The sequence below is a fragment of the Hevea brasiliensis genome, chromosome 5 (genome assembly GCF_030052815.1).
Source record: "Hevea brasiliensis isolate MT/VB/25A 57/8 chromosome 5, ASM3005281v1, whole genome shotgun sequence".
NCBI classification, from domain to species: Eukaryota; Viridiplantae; Streptophyta; class Magnoliopsida; order Malpighiales; family Euphorbiaceae; genus Hevea; species Hevea brasiliensis.
Genome location: NC_079497.1, coordinates 112682846 through 112709391, shown reverse-complemented (window position 1 = coordinate 112709391; position 26546 = coordinate 112682846). Strand labels below are relative to the sequence as shown.

The window sequence follows — 26546 nt, the reverse complement described above, 5'->3', positions numbered from 1 at the left end:
ACGAACAAACTCTGTTTGTCAAAAGGAGGGGAAAGAAAATTTTGATCGTGAGTATTTATGTGGATGACTTGTTATATACAGGTGATGATGAAGAGCTACTTGCAGAATTTAAATGCTCCATGGAGAAAGAATTCGACATGACAGATTTGGGACTGATGAAGTTTTTCCTTGGCATCGGAATTATCCAAAAAGATGATGGTATATTTATTTGTCCAAGGAAATATGCTGGCGAGGTCCTACAACGGTTTGGAATGGAAAACCATAATCCTGTGAGCAATCCGATTGTTCCTGGGCAACAAATCAGCAGGGATGAAGGAGGAGAAAAAACGGATGCAACCCAGTTTAAATAGATGGTGGGTAGTCTGATGTATATCACAGCCACTCGACCTGATCTTATGTTTGTTGTAAGTCTCATAAGTCGTTTTATGGCCAATCCCACAAAGCTCCATCTTGCCGTCATAAAACGAGTGCTAAGATATCTAAAGGGCACAATAGATTATGGAGTATGCCGGTGACATGGTTGATAGCAAAAGTACCTCTGGATATGTGTTTTTATTGAGTGGAGGTGCTGTGGCATGGTCTTCACGCAAGCAACCTATTGTTACCTTGTCAACCACAGAGGCTGAGTTTGTAGCAGCTGCTGCTTGTGCTTGTCAGGCGATATGGATGAGAAGAGTACTAGAAGACATTGGCCAGTCACAAGAAGAGGCTACAATCTTAATGTGTGATAATGTTTCGACAATTAAATTATCGAAACATCCTGTCCTACATGGGCGCTCCAAGCATATAAGAGTAAGATTCCACTTTCTTCGAGATTTAGTCAAAGAAGGCATTGTTGATTTACAATTCTGTGGTACCAAAGATCAGCTAGCAGACTTAATGACTAAACCGCTCAAGTTAGATGCTTTTCAGAAGTTACGGCAAGGACTGGGCATGAGTACTTATTCAGTTTTGAACTAATTCTTTTACAGAAGGAATAAGTTCAAGGGAGGGATTGTTAGTAGTTTGATTCAGTCAATAAAGACCTATTCTACATGAGATATTTACTGCTGCTAGAAGTTAGGAAAGTTTTTTTTATTTCTATTTCTGCTGTAATTTTTAGCATATTTTACAATGATTCTGTTTTATGTGAAGGCTATATAATGCCTAACTATTGCACTAATAGGTGATCACTTTGAAATCCAATTGCTCTGTTTTATTATTTCTCTTGTGAACCTTTACATTTTAAACATTCTTAATGACGATTGGAGTGTCAAGCTTTGACAGAATAGAGAGATGGGAGAGACGAGCTTTTTGTGGTTCGTACAGTAAGTGTTTCCATTGATGTCCGTAAGGTCCACCTTTCCTCCTCTATTCAATTCTTGGAGTAAGAATATTGTTTCTGCAATTAAGGTGATTTAATTAGTACGTTTGTGTTCGATTATGAGTTCTATACTAATGAAAAGGAGTAAAGATGCTCGATTTGTCAAAATCTTTTTAAACTCGAAGTTGGCTTGTTTAAAAAATAAATAAAATACCAATAGGTTAAAGTTTAGTATATTTAGAAAATGAGTCAAATTAAATTAATTTTTTTTGATTTATTTAGAAAATAAATTAAGTTAAATTAATTTTTAAATAACTCGACTCATTAATAATCATAGTAAATTTTAAATTTAAAGTTATAAAATTTAAATTACGTAACTTTGAGATAATAAATTTAAAACTAAATAAATTTTAATTAAATGAGTTAATTTGTGACCCTATTAAATAAGTCAACTCATGAATCTTAAAAAATTATATATAAATAAGCTTAAATTCAATCTTTTTATTAAAAATATATATATATTTTCTATATTAGAATCTCTTAAATTTTTAATTTTAAATATGTCAGAATAAATATTAAAATTTTAAATTAACTTAAAATTAAAAAATTACTATAATTATAAAAATATATAAAATTTTAAATTTTTAATATTAAATTATATAAAAATATAAAATTTAATATATAAATTAAAAAACTAAATTATAACAAATGTGTCAAATCAAAGTTAGCGTTGTTCACAAGAGGAACAAAACCAACGGCCCATTAATGTACAACTTTTTTTTGGTAAAATGAACAAATCGTCATTTAATTTGAAGAGACTCAATTTTAATTTATTAAATTAATTTAATTAAAAATTGTGATGTTTAATATTTAATTATGTTTATGATTGGTTGTTGTCTATGTCTCAATGAAGCACTCAAATGGACCTGATTGAATTTTTTTTCATCATATATATATATATATATATTGTTTAAATTATAAGTTTTATTAATAAAAATATATTTATTATTGGATAATATTATTAAATTGAAAAATATTAAACCTAAATTATTAAATTGAATATATATATATATATATATATATATATATATATATTAATTTTAATTATATTTTTTTAGAAATGAGAAAATAACAAATTCATTTCACCTATAAATTTTTAAAGAAGATCATTTAAGTTCCAATTAAAATTTTATCAAATTAATTATTAATTTTTAATTTAACACTGCTTGACTCCAATTATTGACCAAAAAATAAAAAATTTCATTTTAATAAACTCTATTTTATCTATTTTTCATATACTTATATGATTATATTTTACACTATTTATAGTGCATTCTGTGACTACTTAGTTCTATATAAAGTATAATTATTTATTATGAAAAATATGATAATTTCACATAAATTTACTACTTATTTTATTCTATTTTTGTAAAATGATTATTTTCTCATAAAGTAATTAATTACAAAAATTTCGTTAACTTAACAAAAAAAAAAAGCTTCTTATGTAAAAAAATACATATAATATCTTTTTTAAAAATCTAATAAATAATATTTAATAAACCTAAACTTGTTCCTATAATTTTTTAACAAAATTTATCTTACATAATTCATCTCTTAGATTTTTTTTAAACATTATATATTTTTTTTTATTTAAGGGCATTTTATTTTTTTTTAAATTAATAAAATTTTCATAACTAACTAATTTACGAAAGAAAGAATCATTTTATGAAAATCTAATAAGATAAGTGATAATTTTATATGAAACTATCTTATTTTTTTTGTAGCAAAGTAATTATACTTTATATAAAATCAAATAACCATATAATTTCCTTTATATATATATATATATATGATCTGATACAATCACATTTTTAATAAAAATATTAAATTTAAATCAAATCCTTTTATATAAGATTTTTAAATTATGGACATTCTATATCCAAATTTATAAATAATAAAAATAATAGAGGAAATTTAATCCTCATAAATTCAATGCCAATTATTTTGACGAGTATAACACTTATTAAGATACATTAAATATTATGTTATAAATTTTATATAAAAAATTATCAATATTTTTATATAAAAATGTATAATATTATGTTAAAAATAATATGTCATATAAAATATAAAATTGATAAATAATAATAATAATAATAATAATAATAATAATAATAATAAAATCATATAATTTTTATGTGACCAATATAAAATTAATAATAAATAAATATATTAATTATTATTCCGTCCATCCGCAACCTAACATTGACTCTGGAATTTGAGTCAAGTCTTTAAAAGTTTTTCTTAATAAAGAATTAATAAAATTATTATATTATTTTTATAACTAATAATATTAATATTATTAAATTATATTTAATTTTATATAATAAAATAAATTTCTCATAACACTATTTTTGATTCATTTCGCATCATTTTTAAAATTTTCGCATAACTTTTAAATTATTTTTAATATTCTACCATTAATATTATAATCAATAATTAAAAATTAAATTATTTAGCTATTAATTTAAAATTATAATTAATATATTAAAATTAAACTTTTAATAATTAATATTTAAATATTAATCAACGTATAGTTAGCAGACTATCATATTTATTTAATTAATCCATCAATTGTCAAATCTCCTCAATTTTTTTTTTATTAATTTTGATATTTTAAAGATTTTAGAAGCCAACAGATTATAAGATTATTAAAGTCAACTTTCTTTATTAAATTGAAAATATTCAAATGTTAAATTTAATAAATTTCTTTGCATTTCACACAATTGATGGTTTTGAGTTAAAAAACATTTTTTTTAAATATTATTTTATATATCAACAAATAATTTTAAAAATTTTATTATAATTACAATTGTTGAATTTAATTTTAAATTAAATTTTAATATACTTGAATTAATATATTAAAAATACCATTTTAATCGCAATTCAGTAATAATATTAATTTTAAATTGTCAATAAATCATTTAGTTATTATATTTTATCATTGACATATTAAAGTCTAATTTAAAAGTAAAATAAAATAAGAAAATAGTTGAAAAAGTTAATTATTGAAAAATAGTTGAAAAAGTTAATTATTTTAAAAAGTTTAAAATTATTTAATTATTTTAAATTTTATAAATAAAATTCTTTAAATTTAATTTTAAATATATTTTTAATTAATATGTTTAAGAGTGTTTAAAGAGAAAAATCTTTCAGAAGGGCACGTGGGTTTGAAGCGCTCTCCCCCGTTTTGAAATCCTGTGGGTTAAATTTCCATACAGAAGCAGTGCACAAACCAAAACCATGGGCAGTTTTCTGTCGAACGCACAAACAAAACCTCCCAACGCTAAAACTGCCTGCTACTCTCTCTGTATATACTCTGTCTCTTTCCTTCTTTAACGCTCATTCTAATGGCACTACTCTCTATACCATCACCTACCGCTTCTTTCTCTCCTTTTCCCTTTTTGTTTTTGTTATCAGTTGTCCATTATTCGCCAGTCTTAACTTTTTCTGTGTATTCAAGCACTTGCTTTTTAGGATTCTGTTGATGGTACATTTCGATTTCAATCTCTCAGTTCTTGGTGTTTTGAGCAATCATCATTTCTGGGTTTTCTTCTGTAATTCTGTTCATTTACTGGATATGCTTCCTTTGTTCTCTTCACTTGTCTACTGCCACCAAAATAGCAACTTTTGATAAAATATCCCCATTAAAGTGCAAAACTTCAGATAACTTGACATTTCCTGAACTGGGTCTTTTGTAATAGTGTCTGTCATCTGCAATTATCTTGAATCCAATTGGGGAGTCAAGAACCGTAGTTAATGACTTCTTTTTTTTCTCTTTGGTTTTAGGAGAATAGAAAAGATTGTTTTTTTTCGGTTTGATGGAACACAATGGTTTGTCTGGTGGGATATTTTCAGGCATGGGGTCAGGAATGCTAGGACTAGAAATGCCACTACACCAACAACAGAACCCTCAAAACCCACAAAATTCACACCACTTGCACCACCCACAAATGGTAGCCTATGCCCACCATGACTCTGATCATCACCTACAGTCCCAACAACAAACTTTGAAACACTCTTACCCATATGCCTCCTCAACTTCAAGAGAAAAGCCACAATCACCACTCAGTGATGAAGATGAGCATGGTTTCACTGGAGATGACAGCACCAGTGATGGGAAGAGGAAGGTATCTCCATGGCAAAGAATGAAGTGGACTGATAGCATGGTTAGGCTTCTTATAATGGCAGTCTTCTACATTGGTGATGAGGCTGGATCTGAAGGGAATGATCCTACAGGAAAGAAAAAGCCAGGTGGGTTGTCACAGAAGAAAGGGAAATGGAAGTCAGTTTCGAGGGCAATGATGGAGAAAGGATTTTATGTATCTCCACAACAGTGTGAAGATAAATTCAATGACTTGAACAAGAGGTATAAGAGGGTTAATGATATTCTTGGCAAAGGAACTGCTTGCAAGGTTGTGGAGAATCAAAGCTTGCTTGAGACCATGGATTTGTCACCAAAAATGAAGGAAGAAGTGAAAAAATTGCTGAATTCTAAGCACTTGTTTTTCAGAGAAATGTGTGCTTATCATAACAGTTGTGGTCATGGCTCAAGTGGGGTTGCTTCTGGTACTAATCACTCACCTGAAGTAGCTACAGATCAATCTCATTCTCAGCATCCACAAGCATCTCATGGTCAGCAACAAAGGTGTTCTCATTCATCTGAAAATGCACAATTTATGACCAATTCGAGGAATGAAACAGAGGGGTCCAAAATGGCAAAAAGGGTAAGCAATGAAGAAGACGATGAAGAGGATGATGATGAGAGCGAGGAGGATGAGGATGATTATGATGAGGACGAGGATGAGGCAATAGAAGGCAATTCAAGGGGTCAAAATGGGCATGGACACGAGGATGAAGATGAACACGAGGAGAAAGGTTCAAGAAAAAGACGAAGAACAGGAGTGTTCTCTTTAGTATCATCTTTGATGCAGCAATTGAATAGTGAATTGGCGAGTGTAGTCCAAGATGGAGCAAGGAGTACATGGGAAAAGAAGCACTGGATGAAGATGAGATTGATGCAATTAGAAGAGCAGCAAGTGAGCTACCGCAGCGAAGCATTTGAACTAGAAAAGCAAAGGTTGAAGTGGGTGAAATTTAGCAGCAAGAAAGAGAGAGAAATGGAGAGAGCAAAACTAGAGAATGAAAGGAGAAGACTTGAAAGTGAAAGAATGGTACTTCTCATACGCCAGAAAGAGCTTGAATTGCTTGATCTTCATCAACAGCAACAACTTTCTTCAAACAAAAGGAGTGATCCATCTTCCATAACAGGATGAATTGTATTAGTTTCATAGGTGAAAATAGTTTTTATGCTTTTGTTTTTCTCAGTTCAAATAGATGTAAATACTTGTTTTGTTTTGCTTCTTTTGAATACATCTTCAGTGATGACAAGTGTGAAACTGAGAGGAACTAGACAACTAGTTGGTAATTCTTAGATCCATTCGTGCAATCCCAATCCCGATTTGTTAAACTCACAAGCTACCCAATGAGTGAATGACGAAACTCTGCTCCGAGGTGTGCAAATCCCAAAGGCCAAAACTTGCATGTCTGGTGGGGGACTCAAACCCAAAGTTGTCTGATTCATTAGACCACAGGAGCTTTTGTTATGGTCTCAAAAGCAATAAAATAGACGTAACGAAATATGTAGGCTCTTAAAATACAACTGCTGAATAACTAACTCATTGAGACAGTAATGTAGGGTAAGTATTATTCGATTTAAATCGAATAAATTGAATTAAATTGTTTTAATTTAATAATTCATTTTAATGTTTAAGATAACTTGATTTGATTTATTTTTTAATTTTAAATATTTTAATTATTTTGATTTGATTAAAATTTTAACCGAATCAAACTCATTTTTAAGTGGTAAGAGGCGTTAGCTTTGAAACCCAGCCTTTACATGTTACTTATTTTTCTATTTTTTCAGTTTTAATTGACTTTTAATCTCAACCGTCCAATTCTCATACATATAATTTCTCTCCACCTAATTTCTTCTTCTTTATCAAGTTTGTCGCCAACCTCTCCCACCATTCTCTTTTTATTTCTTCTCTAACCATTGCAGCCACCTTCCTTAATTTCTCTTCTCCTCTTGTTTTTCTCTATGCCATTAATTTTTCTTCCCCTTCGTTTCTTCTCTGCCTAACGCTCACCTCCCCTCTTCTCTCTTGTTTCGGCCTCAACTTTCATGTGCTTTCTTAAAGCCCAACACCGTTGCCTTCAGAGCCACAACACCAGTGTATCCGCACTGCAGATCCACAGCATCAGCGCCACAAATTCATGCAACAGTGTTCTTCGCAGATCCATGCAGCAGTGTTCTTCTGCTTATTTTTCATTTATTTTTTATTTTATTTTGTTCAATTTGTAATATTTCTTTCATTAATGAGTTGAATGATTGTGATGTTGAGTTTATGTTAATGAAAATTGTGTTTTACATAGTCATTTGGAATTGATCTGGGTATTGTGATTTGGATATTGAAAGAAAAAATTACAGATGTAAAAGACCGAATATTTAAAACGAATCAAATCAATTTTTATCAGTTCGATTTGATTTGATTATATGTATAGATCAGTTGGATTCAATTTTTACTTTTATGCAAAATTCAGTTTAGGCTTTATAGTTGTCGAGATGTTCCAACCAAAGGCCGAAGTCCCAAGTCGCTTTGCCTCCTATACTTGAGTTGCAGGTCACACGTATAGGCAGCTCATGCTCAACGACCAAAAGAGTCTCACATATTGTCAATGTCAAGGTTACATTGTGACACTCAAACAAGTCACCATTTGCCAAAGTTTTTATAGTTATGATTTAATAAAATTTACCAATACAACTCAATGTGTCGCATTTATTTTAAATAACAAATTTATAGGGTCATTTGCGCCAAGTCGAGCAATTCAAAAACTTGAGGCTGAAAATGGGAATAAGGGTATACTTCCCAGTTTCCACGCCATTCATCGTGGACAAAAATAATTGCCAGTTTAAATCCTTCATACATTCCAAAACATAAGTTAGTCCCAAAAACCTGGAGATACCTCACAGGTTACAGCAGTAGAATCTACCACTCGCTGTCAAAGCACAGAAAACATGATAAAAATGACTTCAATCTTCAAGCTCAATAATTTTAACAACAGATGCATCTCCAACTTTCTGGCAAACAACTACCCTGTCATGCGACTTTATAACTCCAGAGGCCTTTCCATGATCAAGGGCTACCTTTAATACTGACTCATTTGTTGCACTTGTAGATTCCGCCTGCAAACCATATCGGAAACCAGATTTCATAAATCCATTTGAGGCATGCCACAACAAATTAAAAAAAAAAAAAAGAACAGATCAAAATGCAGGTGGTTAAGGTTTCATTTAGCCAGGGTTGTACCTAGACCAGGGTGACCGCAAAATTTCACAACACGGTTTTGGTAATTATAACCACTTATAGTGATGACAAGAACAAGTTGTTCAACTACTAGAGGCAGAGGCACATGTCACAAACTACTCAAGTTGGAGCAATCATTGCATTCAATAAGAGCAAAAAACCATTCCTAGATGGACCGGTAGTACAAACCCAGCCCAAACAAGAAGAGATCACTAACCATAAGGATACCTAGACTCTTTATATTAACAGAAAAATAACAGAACTGTTTTTGAGTTGACTGACAATCAAATAAAACCATTGCAACAGCCAGAAACATGTGAAGGCCATTTAAGCTATAAATATAATCATAATTAACACATTTAACCATCACATAAAAACAGTGCTTATCTTCAAAGTCATACCACCAAGTAAGCTCCCATGAAAATAAATAAAATGAACACTTACAGGATGTCGTGGGTCAGCAAGCATAGGGAAGAGACCTCTGACAATAAGTGATTGCCTTGCCTGAACATTGATATGTAGACAACAAAGTTCCATTAGCTATAATATCAAGAGGGTGGCATGAAGCAGAAGCATCATATGATACTATAGCTACAGCCTACAAGCAACATTAATAGGACAGGTAGGCAAAACAGACAATTCTCAAATGACAAAAGCATGATGCGATCAACTAAAAATCTTTCTAAGATCCTATATATATTTTGCTAATTTCATGAATAGGATAAAGTGAGTTGGAAGACGGTCATTGTGTTGTGTCACTAGATGAATCTCCAGAACACAAGTAAAAACGCTTAATTAATTTGTATGCACCATTAATACATATGTATAAAACAATGAACACTCAACTTCATCCAGTAAGCATAAAACTCAAAGGAGTCGAGAGCATACTTCAAACGCCCCACTGAAGCTCCATCTCAGTTGATTTGTCTTGAGCCGGGGGATGACAACAGACAGAACTGGCATTGTCGGCCTATACTTGGCAATCAATCTGCGCACATATATTTACAAGTTTTGCAGACATAAGTCCATCGAAGTTGCATGACAAAACTACCATGATAATAATAATTGCAACTACTATCGAAATTAATGTCTTCTAGGTTCACTTGCACATGAAAGAGATAAAGAGGATAAACACAAGGATACCTTGCAGCCCTTCCTGATGAAGTGAAGCAGATAATGACGGAAGCCTTCACCTTAATAGCTGCTCGTACCTGGGCAATAATTATAATGCTCATAAGAATACCAACTTGAAAATGCTGATTTCTATTTTTATCTCATGGAAATATTGAATTAATTCAATAAAACAATCTGACTGATTATTAAAGAAAATTATGAAAAAGCAACAATACCGCAGAGGAAGCAATAGATTCCAAGTGGGTCATTGGCTCACCAACATATTTGACAGTTTTCTTGAAATACATGTCTTGATTAAAAACCTTTTCTGCCTACATGGAAAATGATAAAAAGATCAAAAATAAAAATGGAAGACACGGAAATGATCCAAGAAAAATTAAATATCCTTTTCTGCTTCAAAAACTAGGATAATTGCTTTATTCATTTTAATTACGGCCCCACAGATAATCGGCTTGATGTCTAAGACTATATGAAAGAACACTGCAATACATTGACTTTTCACCCTTGCAAACAGGCATTGGAAAGAGAGATGCTCTCTGGCAATCTGACATAAAACCTATCAAAACGCAAGAAACGCTAGTACAATACCATCACAATGATGGATAATGAGTTACCTTCTTGGCTGGACGAATAGTAACAGAGAACACAGCCCATAAAGCCAAATATAATCTATTAGGTATTTCAATTTCAAGTTTTAATAAATTACAATGACCAAGTCCAAGCAAGTTGTCTCAACCATGAAGTACAAGTGTACAACAAATACCCTTCAAATGTAACAGAAATATAAACTTTTGGAATGTTCCTCTTGTTACCAAGACAGAATAGATAAGCACAAGAAACAACTCAAATTCCTAAACATGTGCAACTATCCCCCATCCTATAAAATCCAAGAGTAAGGTACAAAATAGACTAAATTTTGGCCATTTCATTGTGAAAAGTGTAACAGTTCAAGGAATAATCATCAGCACATAACAAGTATGTATAAATTTCATTATGACTCGCAATGTTTAGACCAAAAAACAAAGCAATTAAAGATGAGAACTGTTAAAGAGATGCAAAATAAATACACATAATTATCCCCACAAGAGTACATAACTGGTCTCCAAATTCACAAAGTATGCATTGTATACGCATTTCATTGCAAATACTGTCCAAGTTTTAAATGATGTAAGTGTCAAGTCAAGCCCAAATAAAAGAATGGGGCAACAGCTTTAAATAACAAATTAACCAATACTTTATTTCTCAAAAAACTCTGTAAAAACAGCATTCAATACATGGAAAAACTTAAAGAAGATAGTTATGATTATCCTAGAAATGAAAAGCTTAGAATTCAATTCATTTAGAGGTAAAGTTCCAAAATATTCAACATTTAAAATAGCAAGTTCGCAATTAGAAATTAAATTAGTTAATCAATAAAGATAGAATAACGTCCAAAAATATTATGAAACAAGGAAAGAAAGTTTTACCTCAGCACAAATTTTACCAACAGTCGAAATGGTTTCAACAGGGTACAGTCCACGAAGAGTCTCAGCACCAAGAAGAATTGCATCACTTCCTGTCAAATTAGAGAATTTGATAAGAAATAAAGCGCCAAGTTTGAATATTACTAAGGCCTCGACAAAAAATCATTTGCTTAAGGGGCTAAGCTTGAGCTTGATTTTTACGCTCGTTTAATAAACTAGCCTAATTTGAACTTACTACTACTTGACTCAATTAGACTAGTAAGCAACTCCTTTATAAGCCCATCAGCTAACTCATTTATATATTAATATTATAATTGTAACTAATCACAAGATAATTAAATTATAAATAATATAACTATAAATCAAAAGTATAATTATAATATATAACTATATAAAATATATAGTTTATGACCATTATAATTTAATTAATGGTATTATTATAATTATTAAGTTAATTATTATGATTTATTACCCTATGATTAAATTAATTTGAGATTATAATTAATTAAAAATAATTTTTTGAAATAATTTGGCTAATTATACTTGCAGAATTGATCTCGAACTCATGAGCTTGATAAACAAGTTAACTGTGAGCCGAGCTCAAGCCTAACAAAATCTAAACAAATAGAGCACAACCTCAGTGAAAATCTAACAATATGCGTTTGAGCCATTCAAAGCTTGGCTTGTTTATACCCCTACATATTATACACTAAACAATGCAATGATTAAAGAACACAAAGTAGACATCAACACAAGGACACCATGCAAGAAGCACATGAAAAATGATACCTTACTCCAGTAATTACATATTGTGTGCAATCAAATGATTCAGCAATACAAGCCTGCCCTTCTAATAGTCTTAAAAGTAACTAGTGTTGCATAAAAATGATAACGTACCATCCAACACAGCATTGGCAACATCAGTAGCTTCTGCACGAGTTGGTCTCAGGTTGCCAGTCATACTGTCCACTACACGAGTAACCACTGCAGGCTTACCAGCCATGTTACACTTGTAAAGGGCTGCTTTCTGGAACAAGAACACCTGTGAATTCAAAAGAGATTAGCCACAGCAGCTGAAGAGATATAGCAAAACAGGTAAAATATCATAATCTTGCTATCTATAAGTAAAATTCTAATATAGTTTGGCATGCCACTGGGCCCAACCTAACCAAAAAACATGAGACTCACAAAGGAAAATAAATATATATATATATATATATAATGCCGAAAATTTTGATAACATCTTGAGAATATTAATACATAGGATAGGAGTTCAGTCCTTGATGCATCATAAGCGTACCCTGATCTATGCATCTTACACAGCAACTTGCTCAGACACAACAAAATTTATTCCATAAACTAGCATTTTTGTTAAAGCATAAAAACTGACCTTCTCAGGAGGGAGGTCTATCCCCAAATTCCCACGGGAAAGGATAATGCCATCAGCTTCTTGTAATATCTCATCAAAATGGGTTAATCCCTAAAAAAAAAATTTATAATCCAGAAAAAAAATTATACCACTCTTAGTTGGAACTTGGAAGTGAATCACAAATTTGTACAAGCTAAGTGATAAAGGAATAGCATATGCAACTGACTTCGACGTTTTCAATCTTGGCAAAAATTTGAGTCTGATAGAGGTCACCCAGCTTAGAGAGGCACTCACGGGCCTGCACACAAATAAGACCCTTGCTGAAGCTATACCAACAAACAGTTTAAATGATACTGAAATCACAGACTCTGAAAAATAACATGCCGCAGAAGCACATTGGTTAATGAAAAGAAATTACCTGCCGCACATCTTCTGCATGTCGGGTATAAGACAACGAGAGGAAGTCAATTTTGTTTTGGACTCCCCAGGTACTTATAACCTGAAATTGAAAAATCCCAAAAAGCACACATTCAGCAAATATAAAAACTTCAACATATGAGAACTCTTGGACTACATCCATAGATAAGCTGAAACGGTTAGAAGCAGGACTGACCTCCTTATCTTGATCAGAAAGCGTAGGCAGGTCAATACGAATTTGAGAAGCATGCAGAGTGAACAATGACCCTGCCAAAGTTGCAGAGTTCTTTATCACACAAATCACATCGCTGTCCTTCACCTCAGAAACCTGCTCAGTTCCAGCAAGAACACCACAATCATGCACAAGTTTAATTAAGTTGCCAGAAATGCTAATGTAAAGTGGTCTTTTCCCCAAATGATGACTTAGTTCCTTTAAACTCACTTTTCATCAACCGAACAAAAAGATTCCATACAACTTTTTAAACCCAAAAGAACTTTCATTTTGTGACTAATAATGGAACAAAGACACAGCAAACACAAATCCAAGCTCACCTTAACCCTTCAACACCAAAGTCAAAGCATAGTGAAGACGACTAAATGCAATAATTAATAATTAACTAAACAGGCAACCCATTCCTCTTGCAAGCAAATCATTATAAAAATGGGGGAAAATAAAAGAAAAGAACCAAACAAAAACCTCTATTTAGAGACTTTATTTCCCCAAAATTTTTCTTGTTACCTCCAGCCAAACAGATGTAGTCTCACTTCCAGTAAATAGGTATTGACCAACAAAAATGGTGTCTCCCGGTTTCACTGCCTGCAAAATCCAAAATATTGGCTTAGTTATCATGAAATCGAATTCACAATAATGGTTTCGTCACTGTAGATAATTCATAAAATATAAAATTCCTTTGATTTAAGAAATAATAAAGACGCTAGTACCATCCAGGGATAATGGATTACAAATTGTCACAATTTCATGTTAAGCTTATGCAAAGCATCTATTCGAAGTTAAAATTTATTGTTTGTAGCTCACCAACTATTATCTTAAAACTCACCTTACCCCTCACTCAAGTGTCTTCGGCACTGTGATACGAACCATTTCCACATGTTTTTGAACGTCAAAACATAGTTTTGATAGTTTTTTTAAGAAAGAAAGCCAAAAGCTAATTAATGTCTCTGAGCCCCAAAAAATCCACAGTTTGGGGACAAAATAAAGTGAAATAGAATCCCAAAAGAATATAAGAAGAGCACGTAAGAATTTCAATGACTACAGTTGTACAAATACATCATGCCTTTCCAATTAGCACCTCAAACGCTGGGATCTGGGAAGTACTCCCTAAAACAAAATTACAGACTTTAAATATTCAAGGCTCGAGCTAATAGTCTCCATCTGAACTTTAAGGAAGTACTTTTACTATTACTTACATTTCAAACATTGATGAATAAAAATAAAATTAGACAAATAATTTTCCAACAAACAATGGCTAAACACAATGATTAATTAATGGAGATTATGGAACCTTAGATAGCCCATCAAAATTGATGGGCAGAACTTCTGATGAGGCTTCTTTTTCTTGATTTGGTGTTAGAACAACAAGACCATCAGCCAGGAGAGAAATGGATTTCTCACTTTTGTTAACGACCTGCAACTCAGGGCCCACTGTATCCAGCATTACCTAAAGAAGACAAATGAAACTCATTTAATATCTGAAAACGACAAATGGTATCCTTCCCACACTCATTTAATATAACAAGACTACAAGAGTATTAGAGTGGCAAACAAAAACAAATTCGTTAACTGTCATTGCAACAGTAACCTGTTAACAAACAGGTTTGTTTAACAGCAATTACAGCACATTCAGAAACTTTGCCCCCAATTGTTATTATAATAACACAAGCAGCTAACATTCCGCTTTCAGCTTGGTAAAGTTAAGCTTTTTTTGTTCATTAGGGAGATAATGTTAGTCCTCTCCGGCTCTAATTAAAATTAAGTAATAAATAAAGGAGAGGAGGTAAGAAACTTACAGCACAGAGCTTCTTAGTGTTTTTAACAGCCGCCTTCAAGTTCTCCAGCGTCTCCTGGTGATACTCCGAGTCACCCCAAGAAAAATCGAACCGAGCCACTACCCATCCCATTTCATATAAAAATCTATCATTTACCTCACCATTTCCAGAACTAAAAGCAAAAAACAAAAACCAAAATATCAAAGCTCACCGGACATTCCAGCCTTGAGGCAGCCAGAAATAACCTCAACGGATCGAGACTTAGGACCTAGAGTCCCCACAATCTTCGTCATTGCTGGAAAGAAACTCTGCCAAAAAAAAAAAAAAACCAAACAACGAATCAAAACCAAAACTTTCCGCCTAAAAACAAACAAATCAATGAAATTACAGATCCAAAATGGAAGTAATAATTCAAAACCGATTAATAGATAGATACTTACAGCTTTTGATGGCTCCAGGATTGAAGCCATCCTTATCGGCTCCTCGAGAAGCAAATGACTCGCATGCATCTTCGCGGATTAATAACGAAATAAATAACAAAAATACAACAAAAAAATGGAATTGGGTAAGAACAAAATTGAACTAAGATTTAGTGTTTGGCGTGAATCGAGCGCAGCAGCTGAAGCTTTTGGCTTTTGATTTGCTTATAGTCCCTCCGGACCTTCGAATATGCTCTCGCGTAAATGCTGCTTTTAAAAACCTTGAAAACCTGATTTTACTAGAAACAGAGCCTTGTAAGAATCAACTCTTCTAGATCCCCCCCACCCCCCTTCCCACGCATATGACACATGTCCAAAAAGTATGGTAGATAGGGACCGCTACCACTTCGGAGCAACAGCGATCGAAGAAACATGGACTCTCATATGCCGCTGATGTACGAAAACATATTGCCTTGGGGAAGGGGAAACTGAACCCAATGTCTAAAACGTGGGCGTGGAAGGCGGCATTGGAGTGGATTGGAGGATAGCGAGCGCGTGGAAGAAACGAGTGAAAGAGGAGAGTGGGAGATGAGGTTATAGGGTGTTTAATTAGGAAGGTGACACGTGCTTGTCACGTGGGTGACATTTCAGGGAGCTGGTGCACGTTGGAATGCCAAAGTGGAAAGAGCGTCCCGCCCAAGGAATGAAAGGGGAAAGATGTTTAGCTTTTTGTTGGGGTCAAATCCTGGGGGCCGTCGTTTGGTTTGTGAAGAGTAGTCGGGAACAAATGGCAATGGGAAACTTGCTTTTGGGCATTTTGGTGCGAAAGGTCAACTGATTAAAGGGCTATTGGGCTAGGACTGGGCATATTGGTCTCGCAAAGCATAGTTTGAGTTTTAAGTTGAAATTAAATTAAATTAAATTATTAAAATTAAATTAATTAAATTATTATATTTTAAAAATTAAATTAAATAAAAAATTAAATCAAATTATTTTATTTTAGTTTGATTTAAATTGATTAATTTTTAAATTTTAATGAGTTTTTTTAATTTAGTTTTGATTTTTAAATTATTTAGTTTGATTATGATTTTGATTTAAACTTAATTATTATTAATTAATGAAATTAAATAATTTATATACATATAATTTATAAATTTTTATAAAAATAAATTAATTTAAAATTTAATAAAATAATTTAATTTTATTCAATTTAATTTTTTTCTCTTTAAAATTAAATCAAATCAAAATAACTGAAATTTTTAAAATATAAAATTGAATCAAATCGAGTTATTTTAAAAGCTAAATCAAATTACTAAATTAAGATAATTTAAGTCAATTTATTTAATTTAAACTAAATAATACTCACTCTTATTTAAGTATATCATGTTACAGTGAGTCATTTAAATTTTTATCTATAATCATATTAAAGTCAAACTAAAATTAAATTAATTCAACTTGAATTAAAACTAATATTAAATTGAATTAAATTCAACTACTTTGAATAAAAATAAATAAATTCAACTAATTTTTTTATTTTATAATAAATTAAAATTTTCCTTCTAAAAAATTCAGAAAATCAGTTATTAAATTTAATTAAATCGAATTAAATTGATACCAAACTATTAAAATTTTTTAAAAAATGGTAAGTTTATTTGACATTATAATTTAAGTTATTATTAAAAGCGGCCTTGAAGAAGTTTTTTAAGTTAATTTAAAATTAAATTTAATAAAATTTAATTATAAAAATATTAAAATAATAAAATAATTTTATTTTTAACTGTTAACTTCATTGTCATCAGGCGCAATATCTCTCTTCTGCTTATGTCATCCGGCGCGAGTTAATTTAATAAACTCTTTTTCAATTTTTTGACCGTTTGAGAGAAATTAATGAAAAAATAAAATAAAAGAAATGAAACAAGCCTATCATTGATTTTTTTTTCTCTTTCTTTGATTTTGTCTCTCTCTCTATTCCTTAATCTCTCCTCCCTCAATTTTCTTCATTTTGTCTAAATTCAAATCTTACACTTTTATGGAGCCAAGAATGATTCAAATATCCTCTCCATCTACATATTTCACAATCGTAACACCCCAAAATTTTAAATTTTATGAGCATTTTTGGTATTTTAATTTTATTTAAATTTTAGAAATTTTTTTGAGATTTTTCGGATTTTAAAAAATCGGGTTCGATTTTTTGAAAATATAAACTTTGATGAATTTTAAAAATTAATTTAAAGACCACGTGGAAAAACTAAAAATATATTTGGAGTCTACGTATTTTTCTGAGTTTTCTGAAATTTTTTCGAAATTTTTGGACCTCGTTTTCGGTCCCGAGGCAGAGTAAAAATTCAAAATTTTGTATTCTGAATCGAACCGGCCGAATCGAACCGGACTGGATCGGACCGGTCGAATCAGACCGGTCTTCTTCTCTTTTTCTTCCTCCCGCGTGCGACGTTCCCTCTTCCTTCTCTCTCTCTTTTCTCTCTCCTCCCTCGCCACGCCACCACCTCCCCTGCCGTGGAAAGCCACCTCCCTCGCCACTCCCACCGGCCACGCCGTAACGGCCGGAAGCGCATAAATCCTCCCTCGCGCGCGTTAAGCTTCTCCGGCCAAAATCCGGCCGATCCGGCCACCAATTGGACCGGGTCTTGTGTCTAAAATCATCTACTCGGCGAGATCTTTCCATAGACACCAAGAACGCCGAAATCCATCGAGCGGTTTGTCCGATTTTTGCTCGGGAAGATTTTAGCCCATTTCGACTTTTAGGCTAGATTTCTCGAAAACCGTGAATCCCACGAGAAAACCGAGGGTACCAGCACGCTCCACTCGTCTAGAGCTTCGCGGTGATATAAATTTCAAATTTTTCCGACACCGTTTTTCGGTGGGTCCCACGGAACTTCGCAGTGTTTTTTCCGAGCATTTAATGAGCTTAGAAAATTCTGAAAAAATTTATGTACTAACCCCCGTGTTATGGGCTTCGGGTAGGTATCCTCGATTCGCGGAAATTCGACAGTCGACCAGGTCTGCGAAATTCTACCGAACATGCACTGCACGGAAAAGTCTCCGAATTGGACCGAGGTTTTGGCTAGCCCCCCATTGTCAGACGTCCCGAGCGCGTTCCCGAAGTCGGAATTGGCAAAGGTAAACCCGAACCTTGCTTTTTCGTAATTTTCTAGTGCTTAAATAGGATTAAAAATCCATAAAATATTCGTGGTAGCTTAAAAAATTATGATTCTTTTTGCAATAACTTAATAATATTGCTAAGGACCGTGGGGCAAAGTTTTAGAATTTTTAGAGCTTATTTGGGCAGTTTTTGCAAAAATGATCAATTATAGGGATTAAATTGATATTTTACTCTCTGAGTCGAACGCTCACTCCTGTTCAAAAATTTTTACAGGCCACAGGAGGATATTTTATTCTGGGTTAACCTGCTTTTCTACTTCGCAGGTTGTTTATCAATATTTGTGTAATTTTATTTACTCCTAGAATTTCCGCATGTGTTAGCAGTAATTATTTGAATTTGGTCTGTAATATTATTAACATGTTGGACCTGTAAACTTAATATTCTATGTCTGTTTGATGGATTGGATGAGGGAGCTGAGCTCCCATTCCTTTTATGATGCTATGAGTATGTGGAGGGTGAGCTGAGCTCCCCAATTGAGTATTATTATGTTTACAGGTCGGGTGAGTCGAAAACTCCCCGTTGGGAAGTCCATTTTATGGCCGGACTCTGTCCGTTTGTTTTCTTGAATTTGGGCCCAAATGGGCCTTAGAGTTGGGTTAATGAACAGTTAGGCTTACTACGGGCCTCGGGGGCTTTAGGTTGGCCTAGGTCCTAGTGCCGGTCCAGCCCATGGTTGGGTCGTGATAAATGTGGTATCAGAGCTTAGGCTCCAGATTCTTAGGGAATATTATCTAAAGTGTTGGGAAGAGTCTACTAAGAGTCACATGCGGAAAAATAGGGTCCACATTCGTCTTGCATTGTCATCTTGCTTCTAGTTTCTGCTTCAAATAATTATGTGTAAATATGAGTCTATAGAACTGTGTAAGGTGCAGTTTTGAATTTTGTGGGCTAATGCTGCTGAATTTCAGGAAAATGCGTAGAAGCGTGAGAGCCGCCATCGCACTGAACCAGATGTGCCTGACGAGGTGTCGGCACAGGATGAGGCGCCTGCCCCGAGGAGGCGGGGTAGGAGGCCTAGAGCTACTCAAGTAGAGGAGCAGCCACCCCCAGTACAGGATCAGTCCTTTATGGCACAGGGTCCCATGGACCCCATGGCAGCTACTCTAGCTGGTCTGCAGAGAACCATCGACATGATGGCGCAGTATATGGTCCACCCTCCACAGCAGCAGCAGTCCACCGCACCAAGAGGGGAACCTTATAAACAGATCATAAATTTCAAGAAGTTGGTGCCTGGTACTTATGATGTGTCAGACGATGCATATCGGTTTTTGGATTCCTGCAGATAGGCAAGAATGTAATTACTGATTGGTGATAGAAGACTGATAGAGTGTATGCAGCATGTCATAGGGCCTATGCCTAGACAATGGATGAATGACTACGTGTTACCTCGGATGGAGGGCTTGACATGGGCTCAGTTTGTGGAACTTTTTATCAATCGGTTTGTGCCAGAAAGCTTCAGAGATCAGAAGCAGTGGGCCTTTGAGGCCTTAAGACAGAATGGCGTGTCCAGTAGATGAATATGCTCTGAAATTCGAATTGAGCAGATATGCCCCTACAGCAGTATCTACAGAGACTATGAAGGTGAAAAGATTCCTAAAGGGGCTTGACAGGAGGTATGCAAACCTGGCCATGATGTCTGATCAGTCTTTTGACGTGGTAGTTGATCGAGCCAGACAGATAGAGATTAGCTATGCTGTGGATGACAGCGGAAGAGCAAAGAAAAACAGAGCAGAGGGTTCTACCGGTGTTCCCCAAATGGGTACTCCGGATAGTGGTGGCCAGAGTAATTACAGAGGAAAGAGTAGGAACAAGAGAAGTGGTTTTAGACACAAACCACGAGGATTCTGCAGTGCAGATCCAAAGGTGGTCACGATTGGGTACAGCAGCCTGGTGCAGTTCAGGATCCTCTTTGGCACCGTGTGCACAGTGTGGAAGAGGACATTCAGGACCTTGTTTGATGGGGTCAGGAGTATGCTTCAGGTGTGGCCAACCAGGTCACTTTGCTAGGGAATGCCCCATGTTCAGCGAGCCACAGATGGGGTCACAGGGTTCTGTTGCAAATGTTCCTCGCCAGTTGTATCCGGGTACTTCCAACATGGCAGGCAGTCAGTTCAGTGGCCAACAGGGCCGAGGACAAGGGGGACGTGGATTTGGAGGCAGATCAGGAGGTAGAAGTCAGTATCAAGGTTCTGCCACTCAGGGTAGGGGTCAAGCTCGGGTTTTCACCCTGACCCACCAGGATGCTCAGGCTTCCAATGCAGTTGTGGCAGGTATTCTTCTGGTCTGTTCTTATGAGGCTCGTGTTTTGATAGATCCGGGTGCTACGCACTCATTTGTCTCCCCTGTGTTTGCCATGAGGTTGGGTAGAAACCCTACAACTTTAGAGTGCCCTTTGTCAGTAGCTACCCCACTTAGTGACAACATAGATGTAGATATGGTTTTTCCGGGTAGCCCAGTGGTAGTGGATGGAAAGATCCTCCCAGCAGACTTGGTTCCTCTACCAGTAATGGATTTTGATGTAATCCTGGGGATGGATTGGTTGTCAACTCACTATGCCACTTTAGACTGCAGGAACAAAAAGGTGTATTTTCACATACCTGGTGTGGAAGAGTTTAGCTTTGATGGTGACAGGAGTGTGGCTCCATATAATTTGGTGTCAGCAATTAGTGCCAAAAAAATGTTGAGGCGTGGATGCCAAGGGTATTTGGCATTGGTGAGAGATACATCTGTAGAAGGTGTCAGCATGAAAAATGTTCCTGTTGTCAGAGAATTTATGGATGTCTTCCCAGAGGAGCTTCCAGGGTTGCCACCAGGAAGGGAAATAGAGTTTTGCATTGATGTTGTGCCGGGTACAAACCCCATATCGATGCCACCTTACAGGATGGCACCAGCAGAATTGAAAGAGCTGAAGGAGCAACTACAGGAGCTTTTGGACAAGGGTTTTATACGCCCGAGCACTTCACCCTGGGGCGCTCCTGTGCTATTTGTAAGAAAGAAAGATAGGTCATTGAGGTTGTGTATTGACTACAGACAGCTGAATAAGGTGACTGTGAAGAACAAGTATCCACTTCCTCGGATCGATGATTTGTTTGATCAGCTCCAAGGAGCTAGATTCTTTTCCAAGATAGACCTGTGATCAGGCTACCATCAGTTGAGAATCAGGAATAAGGACGTGTCCAAAACGGCTTTCAGGACAAGATATGGTCATTATGAGTTCTTGGTGATGTCTTTTGGACTCACTAATGCACCAGCAGCCTTCATGGACTTGATGAACAGGGTGTTCAAGCCATTTTTGGACCGTTTTGTCATCGTATTCATAGATGACATTCTGGTATACTCTCGGACCGAGGAAGAACACGTGTGGCACTTGAGGATGGTGTTGCAGACGTTGAGGGAGCACCAGCTATATGCCAAATTTTCAAAATGTGAATTTTGGCTAGAAAGCATCTCATTCTTGGGACACGTGGTTTCTAGTGACGGCATTCAAGTGGATCCCAAGAAAATTGAAGCTGTAACTAATTGGCTTAGGCCTACAACAGTCACTAAGGTGCGAAGTTTTCTGGGTTTAGCTGGCTACTATAGGCGTTTTGTACAAGATTTCTCCAGGATAGCGGCTCCCCTAACTAAGTTGACCAGGAAGAATGTTCCATTCATTTGGACAGATGATTGTGAGGTGAGTTTCCAGAAGCTTAAGGAGTGTCTAACCACTGCCCCTGTGTTGACACTACCTGTGAGTGGTGAAGGATACACCGTGTATTGTGACGCCTCCAGAGTTGGCCTAGGGTGTGTTTTGATGCAGAATGGAAAGGTAGTGGCTTATGCTTCAAGGCAGCTGAAGAGGCATGAGCAGAACTACCCCACCCATGATTTGGAAATAGCGGCTATACTCTTTGCACTAAAGATCTGGAGACACTATCTGTATGGTGAAGTGTGCGAGATATACACCGACCACAAGAGCTTGAAGTACATCTTCCAACAGAGGGATTTAAACTTGAGACAGAGGAGATGGATGGAGCTTCTGAAAGACTATGATTGCACCATCCAGTACCACCCTGGAAAGGCCAATGTTGTGGCAGATGCCTTGAGCAGAAAATCTTCTGGCAGTTTGGCGCACATTTCAGTAGAGAAGAGACCATTGATTCAGGAGGTACATGAGTTGATGGATCAAGGTTTAATCCTAGATCTTTCAGATGAGGGGGTATTGTTGGCTCACTTTTCAGTGAGGCCAGACTTGAGGGACAGAGTTAGAGTTTCCCAGCACAGAGACCAACAACTGATGAAGATTATAGAAAGAGTACAGCAAGGTGAAGGTGATGAGTTTGGATTTGCCAATGATGGCGCCCTAGTGTAAGGTTCTAGGATATGTGTGCCCGATGTGGACAACCTCAGGAATGAAATCATGCGAGAGGCATACTACACACTGTACAGTGTCCACCCAGGTTCCACCAAGATGTACCATGATGTGAAAGATAGCTACTGGTGGAATGGCATGAAGAGAGACATAGCAGACTTTGTGTCCAAGTGCTTGACTTGTCAGGAGGTGAAGTTTGAACACCAGAGACCGTCAGGGAAGCTGCAAGAGCTCCCTATCCCGGAATGGAAGTGGGAAATGATCACTATGGATTTTGTGACTGGGTTGCCTCGTACCACGCGAGGATATGATTCGATATGGGTAATTGTAGACCGCTTAACCAAATCAGCTCACTTCTTACCTGTAAAGACTACATACTCTGTGGCACAGTATGCCCGGCTCTACATTCGAGAAATAGTCAGATTGCATGGAGTTCTGGCTTCCATAATATCTGACAGAGGGCCCCAGTTCACTTCTCGGTTTTGGAGAAAGTTGCAGGAGGCACTTGGCACACAGTTGAACTTCAGTACGGCTTTCCACCCTCAGACAGACGGACAATCCGAAAGGACAATACAAACACTGGAAGACATGCTTCGCATGAGTGTCTTGGATTTTGGAGGTCAATGGGATGAGCAGCTAGCTTTGGTGGAATTTGCCTACAACAACAGTTATCACTCCAGCATAGGGATGGCACCCTATGAGGCATTATATGGAAGAAAATGTAGGTCTCCTCTGTGTTGGACAGAAATGGGGGAAGCGAAGGTGCATGATGTAGACCTAGTGCAGTACACTTCAGAGGTATTTCCTTTAATCAGGGAACGACTGAAACTTTTCAAGAGGCGAGAAGAGTTATGCGGACCCAGCATGAGGGACGTGGAGTTTGCAGTGGGCGACTATGTATTCCTGAAGGTTTCTCCAATGAAGGGAGTCATGAGATTTGGAAAGAAGGGCAAGTTGGCACCTCGGTATATTGGACCTTTTGAGGTTACTGATAGAGTTGGAGCAGTTGCCTACCGGTTGGAGCTACCACCCAACCTTTCTCACGTTCATCCCGTGTTCCACATCTCCATGCTCAGGAAATACATTCCAGATCCTTCTCATGTACTACAGCCGGATGTGATAGAGCTAAAAGAGAACTACATTTGAGGAGCAGCCTGTAGCCATAGTGGACTACCAAGTGAGACAGCTGAGATCCAAACAGATCCCTATGGTTAAGGTTTTGTGGAGGAGTCAGTCAGTGGAAGAGTGCACCTGGGAGTCAGAACGGGACATGCGTAGCAAGTACCCTTATCTGTTCAATGTATAATCATGTGCTTTATTCTGCCTTGTGTAAAATTCGAGGACGAATTTTCTGTAAGGGGGGAAGAATGTAACACCCCAAAATTTTAAATTTTATGAGCATTTTTGGTATTTTAATTTTATTTAAATTTTAGGAATTTTTTTGAGATTTTTCGGATTTTAAAAAATCGGGTTCGATTTTCCGAAAATATAAACTTTGATGAATTTTAAAAATTAATTTAAAGACCACGTGGCAAAACTAAAAATATATTTGGAGTCTACGTATTATTCTGAGTTTTCTGGAATTTTTTCGAAATTTTTGGACCTCGTTTTCGGTCCCGAGGTAAAGTAAAAATTCAAAATTTTGTATTCTGAATCGAACCGGCCGAATCGAACCGGACCGGATCGGACCGGTCGAATCGGACCGGTCTTCTTCTCTTTTTCTTCCTCCCGCGCGCGACGTTCCCTCTTCCTTCTCTCTCTCTTTTCTCTCTCCTCCCTCCCCTGCCGCCGGCCAGCCACCTCCCCCTGCCACCCACGGCTGGCCACCCGCCACCTGCCACCGGCCGGTGCGCCGTAACCGGAAACCGCCCGCGAATCCCCTCCCTCGCGCGCGCGGCATTTCGGCTTCTCCGGCCAAAATCCGGCCGATCCGGCCACCAATTGGACCGGGTCTTGTGTCTAAAATCATCTACTCGGCGAGATCTTTCCATAAACACCAAGAACGCCGAAATCCATCGAGCGGTTTGTCCGATTTTTGCTTGGGAAGATTTTAGCCCATTTCGACTTTTGGGCTAGATTTCTCGAAAACCGTGAATCCCACGAGAAAACCGAGGGTACCAGCACGCTCCACTCGTCGAGAGCTTCGCGGCGACATAAATTTTAAATTTTTCCGACACCGTTTTTCAGTGGGTCCCATGGAACTTCGCAGTGTTTTTCCGAGCATTTAATGAGTTTAGAAAATTCTGAAAAAATTTATGTACTAACCCCCATGTTATGGGCTTCGTGTAGGTATCCTCGATTCGCGGAAATTCGACAGTCGACCGGTCTCATAAATTCGCCGATGCACTGCTATTCTGGAAAAGTCTCCGAATTGGACCGAGGTTTTGGCTAGCCCCCCATTGTTAGATATCCCGAGCGCGTTCCCGAAGTCGGAATTGGCAAAGGTAAACCCGAACCTTACTTTTTCGCAATTTTCTAGTGCTTAAATAGGATTAAAAATCCATAAAATATTCGTGGTAGCTTAGAAAATTATGATTCTTTTTGCAATAGCTTAATAATATTGCTAAGGACCGCGGGGCAAAGTTTTAGAATTTTTAGAGCTTATTTGGGCAGTTTTTGCAAAAATGGTCAATTATAGGGACTAAATTGATATTTTACTCTCTGAGTCGAACGCTCACTCCTGTTCAAAAATTTTTACAGGCCACAGGAGAATATTTTATTCTGGGTTAACCTGCTTTTCTACTTCGCAGGTTGTTTATCAATATTTGTGTAATTTTATTTACTCATAGAATTTCCGCATGTGTTAGCAGTAATTATTTGAATTTGGTCTGTAATATTATTAACATGTTGGACCTGTAAACTTAATATTCTATGTCTGTTTGATGGATTGGATGAGGGAGCTGAGCTCCCATTCCTTTTATGATGCTATGAGTATGTGGAGGGTGAGTTGAGCTCCCCAATTGAGTATTATTATGTTTACAGGTCAGGTGAGTCGAAAACTCCCCGTTAGGAAGTCCATTTTATGGCCGGACTCTGTCCGTTTGTTTTCTTGAATTTGGGCCCAAATGGGCCTTAGAGTTGGGTTAATGAACAGTTAAGCTTACTACGGGCCTCGGGGGCTTTAGCCTGGCCCAGGTCCTAGTGCCGGTCCGGCCCATAGGTTGGGTCGTGACAACAATCTTAAGCATAGTTTTACATCCCTCACTCATTACTATACACCATTTGTACAAAATTGTTATAATAATAAAAGATAAAATAAGCATTATAAATTAATTTAAAATTTAAATATTTTAGTTACAAAAATATTAAAATAAAAAATATATATATATTTATATTATTTTGAGTCATAATACTAAATAGAATCATAATTTAAGTTTTTTTTATTCCGCCTTAGGTTATTGAATTATAATTTATTTAATTATTTTAATGATAAAATAAATCATATGGCATAATAAATTAATAATTATATATTTTA

General features: G+C 35.8%; 2 protein-coding genes across 2 annotated transcripts; one reads left to right on the top strand and one right to left on the bottom strand.

Moving 5' to 3' along the window:
- The first annotated feature begins 4610 nt into the window (after positions 1 to 4610).
- On the top strand, positions 4611 to 6754 carry LOC110668938 (uncharacterized). The gene has a single exon (XM_021830365.2). It carries the CDS (start codon positions 5185 to 5187, stop codon positions 6637 to 6639), a length of 1455 nt encoding a protein of 484 aa, XP_021686057.2. The 5' UTR covers positions 4611 to 5184; the 3' UTR covers positions 6640 to 6754.
- Positions 6755 to 8174: 1420 nt separating this feature from the next.
- LOC110668948 (pyruvate kinase 1, cytosolic) lies at positions 8175 to 15836 on the bottom strand. The gene is made up of 16 exons (XM_021830373.2): positions 15561 to 15836; positions 15332 to 15428; positions 15142 to 15239; positions 14637 to 14792; positions 13853 to 13930; positions 13310 to 13441; positions 13115 to 13195; positions 12923 to 12994; positions 12718 to 12807; positions 12225 to 12369; positions 11331 to 11419; positions 10080 to 10175; positions 9874 to 9941; positions 9619 to 9718; positions 9175 to 9234; positions 8175 to 8609 (listed from the first exon to the last, which is right to left on the bottom strand). Exons 1-16 carry the CDS (start codon positions 15627 to 15629, stop codon positions 8457 to 8459), a joined length of 1584 nt encoding a protein of 527 aa, XP_021686065.2. The 5' UTR covers positions 15630 to 15836; the 3' UTR covers positions 8175 to 8456.
- Positions 15837 to 26546: the final 10710 nt, after the last annotated feature.

Excerpts from the sequence above, each read along its gene's own strand:
- LOC110668938 (XM_021830365.2), top strand. The coding sequence starts at position 5,185 with ATGGAACACAATGGTTTGTCTGGTGGGATATTTTCAGGCATGGGGTCA.
- LOC110668948 (XM_021830373.2), bottom strand. The coding sequence starts at position 15,629 with ATGCATGCGAGTCATTTGCTTCTCGAGGAGCCGATAAGGATGGCTTCA. Across the intron at positions 14,793-15,141 it reads ACACTAAGAAGCTCTGTGCT|GTAATGCTGGATACAGTGGG; the intron begins GTAAGTTTCTTA and ends TGTCTTCTTTAG. Across the intron at positions 12,808-12,922 it reads CCAAGATTGAAAACGTCGAA|GGATTAACCCATTTTGATGA; the intron begins GTCAGTTGCATA and ends TTTTTTTTTTAG.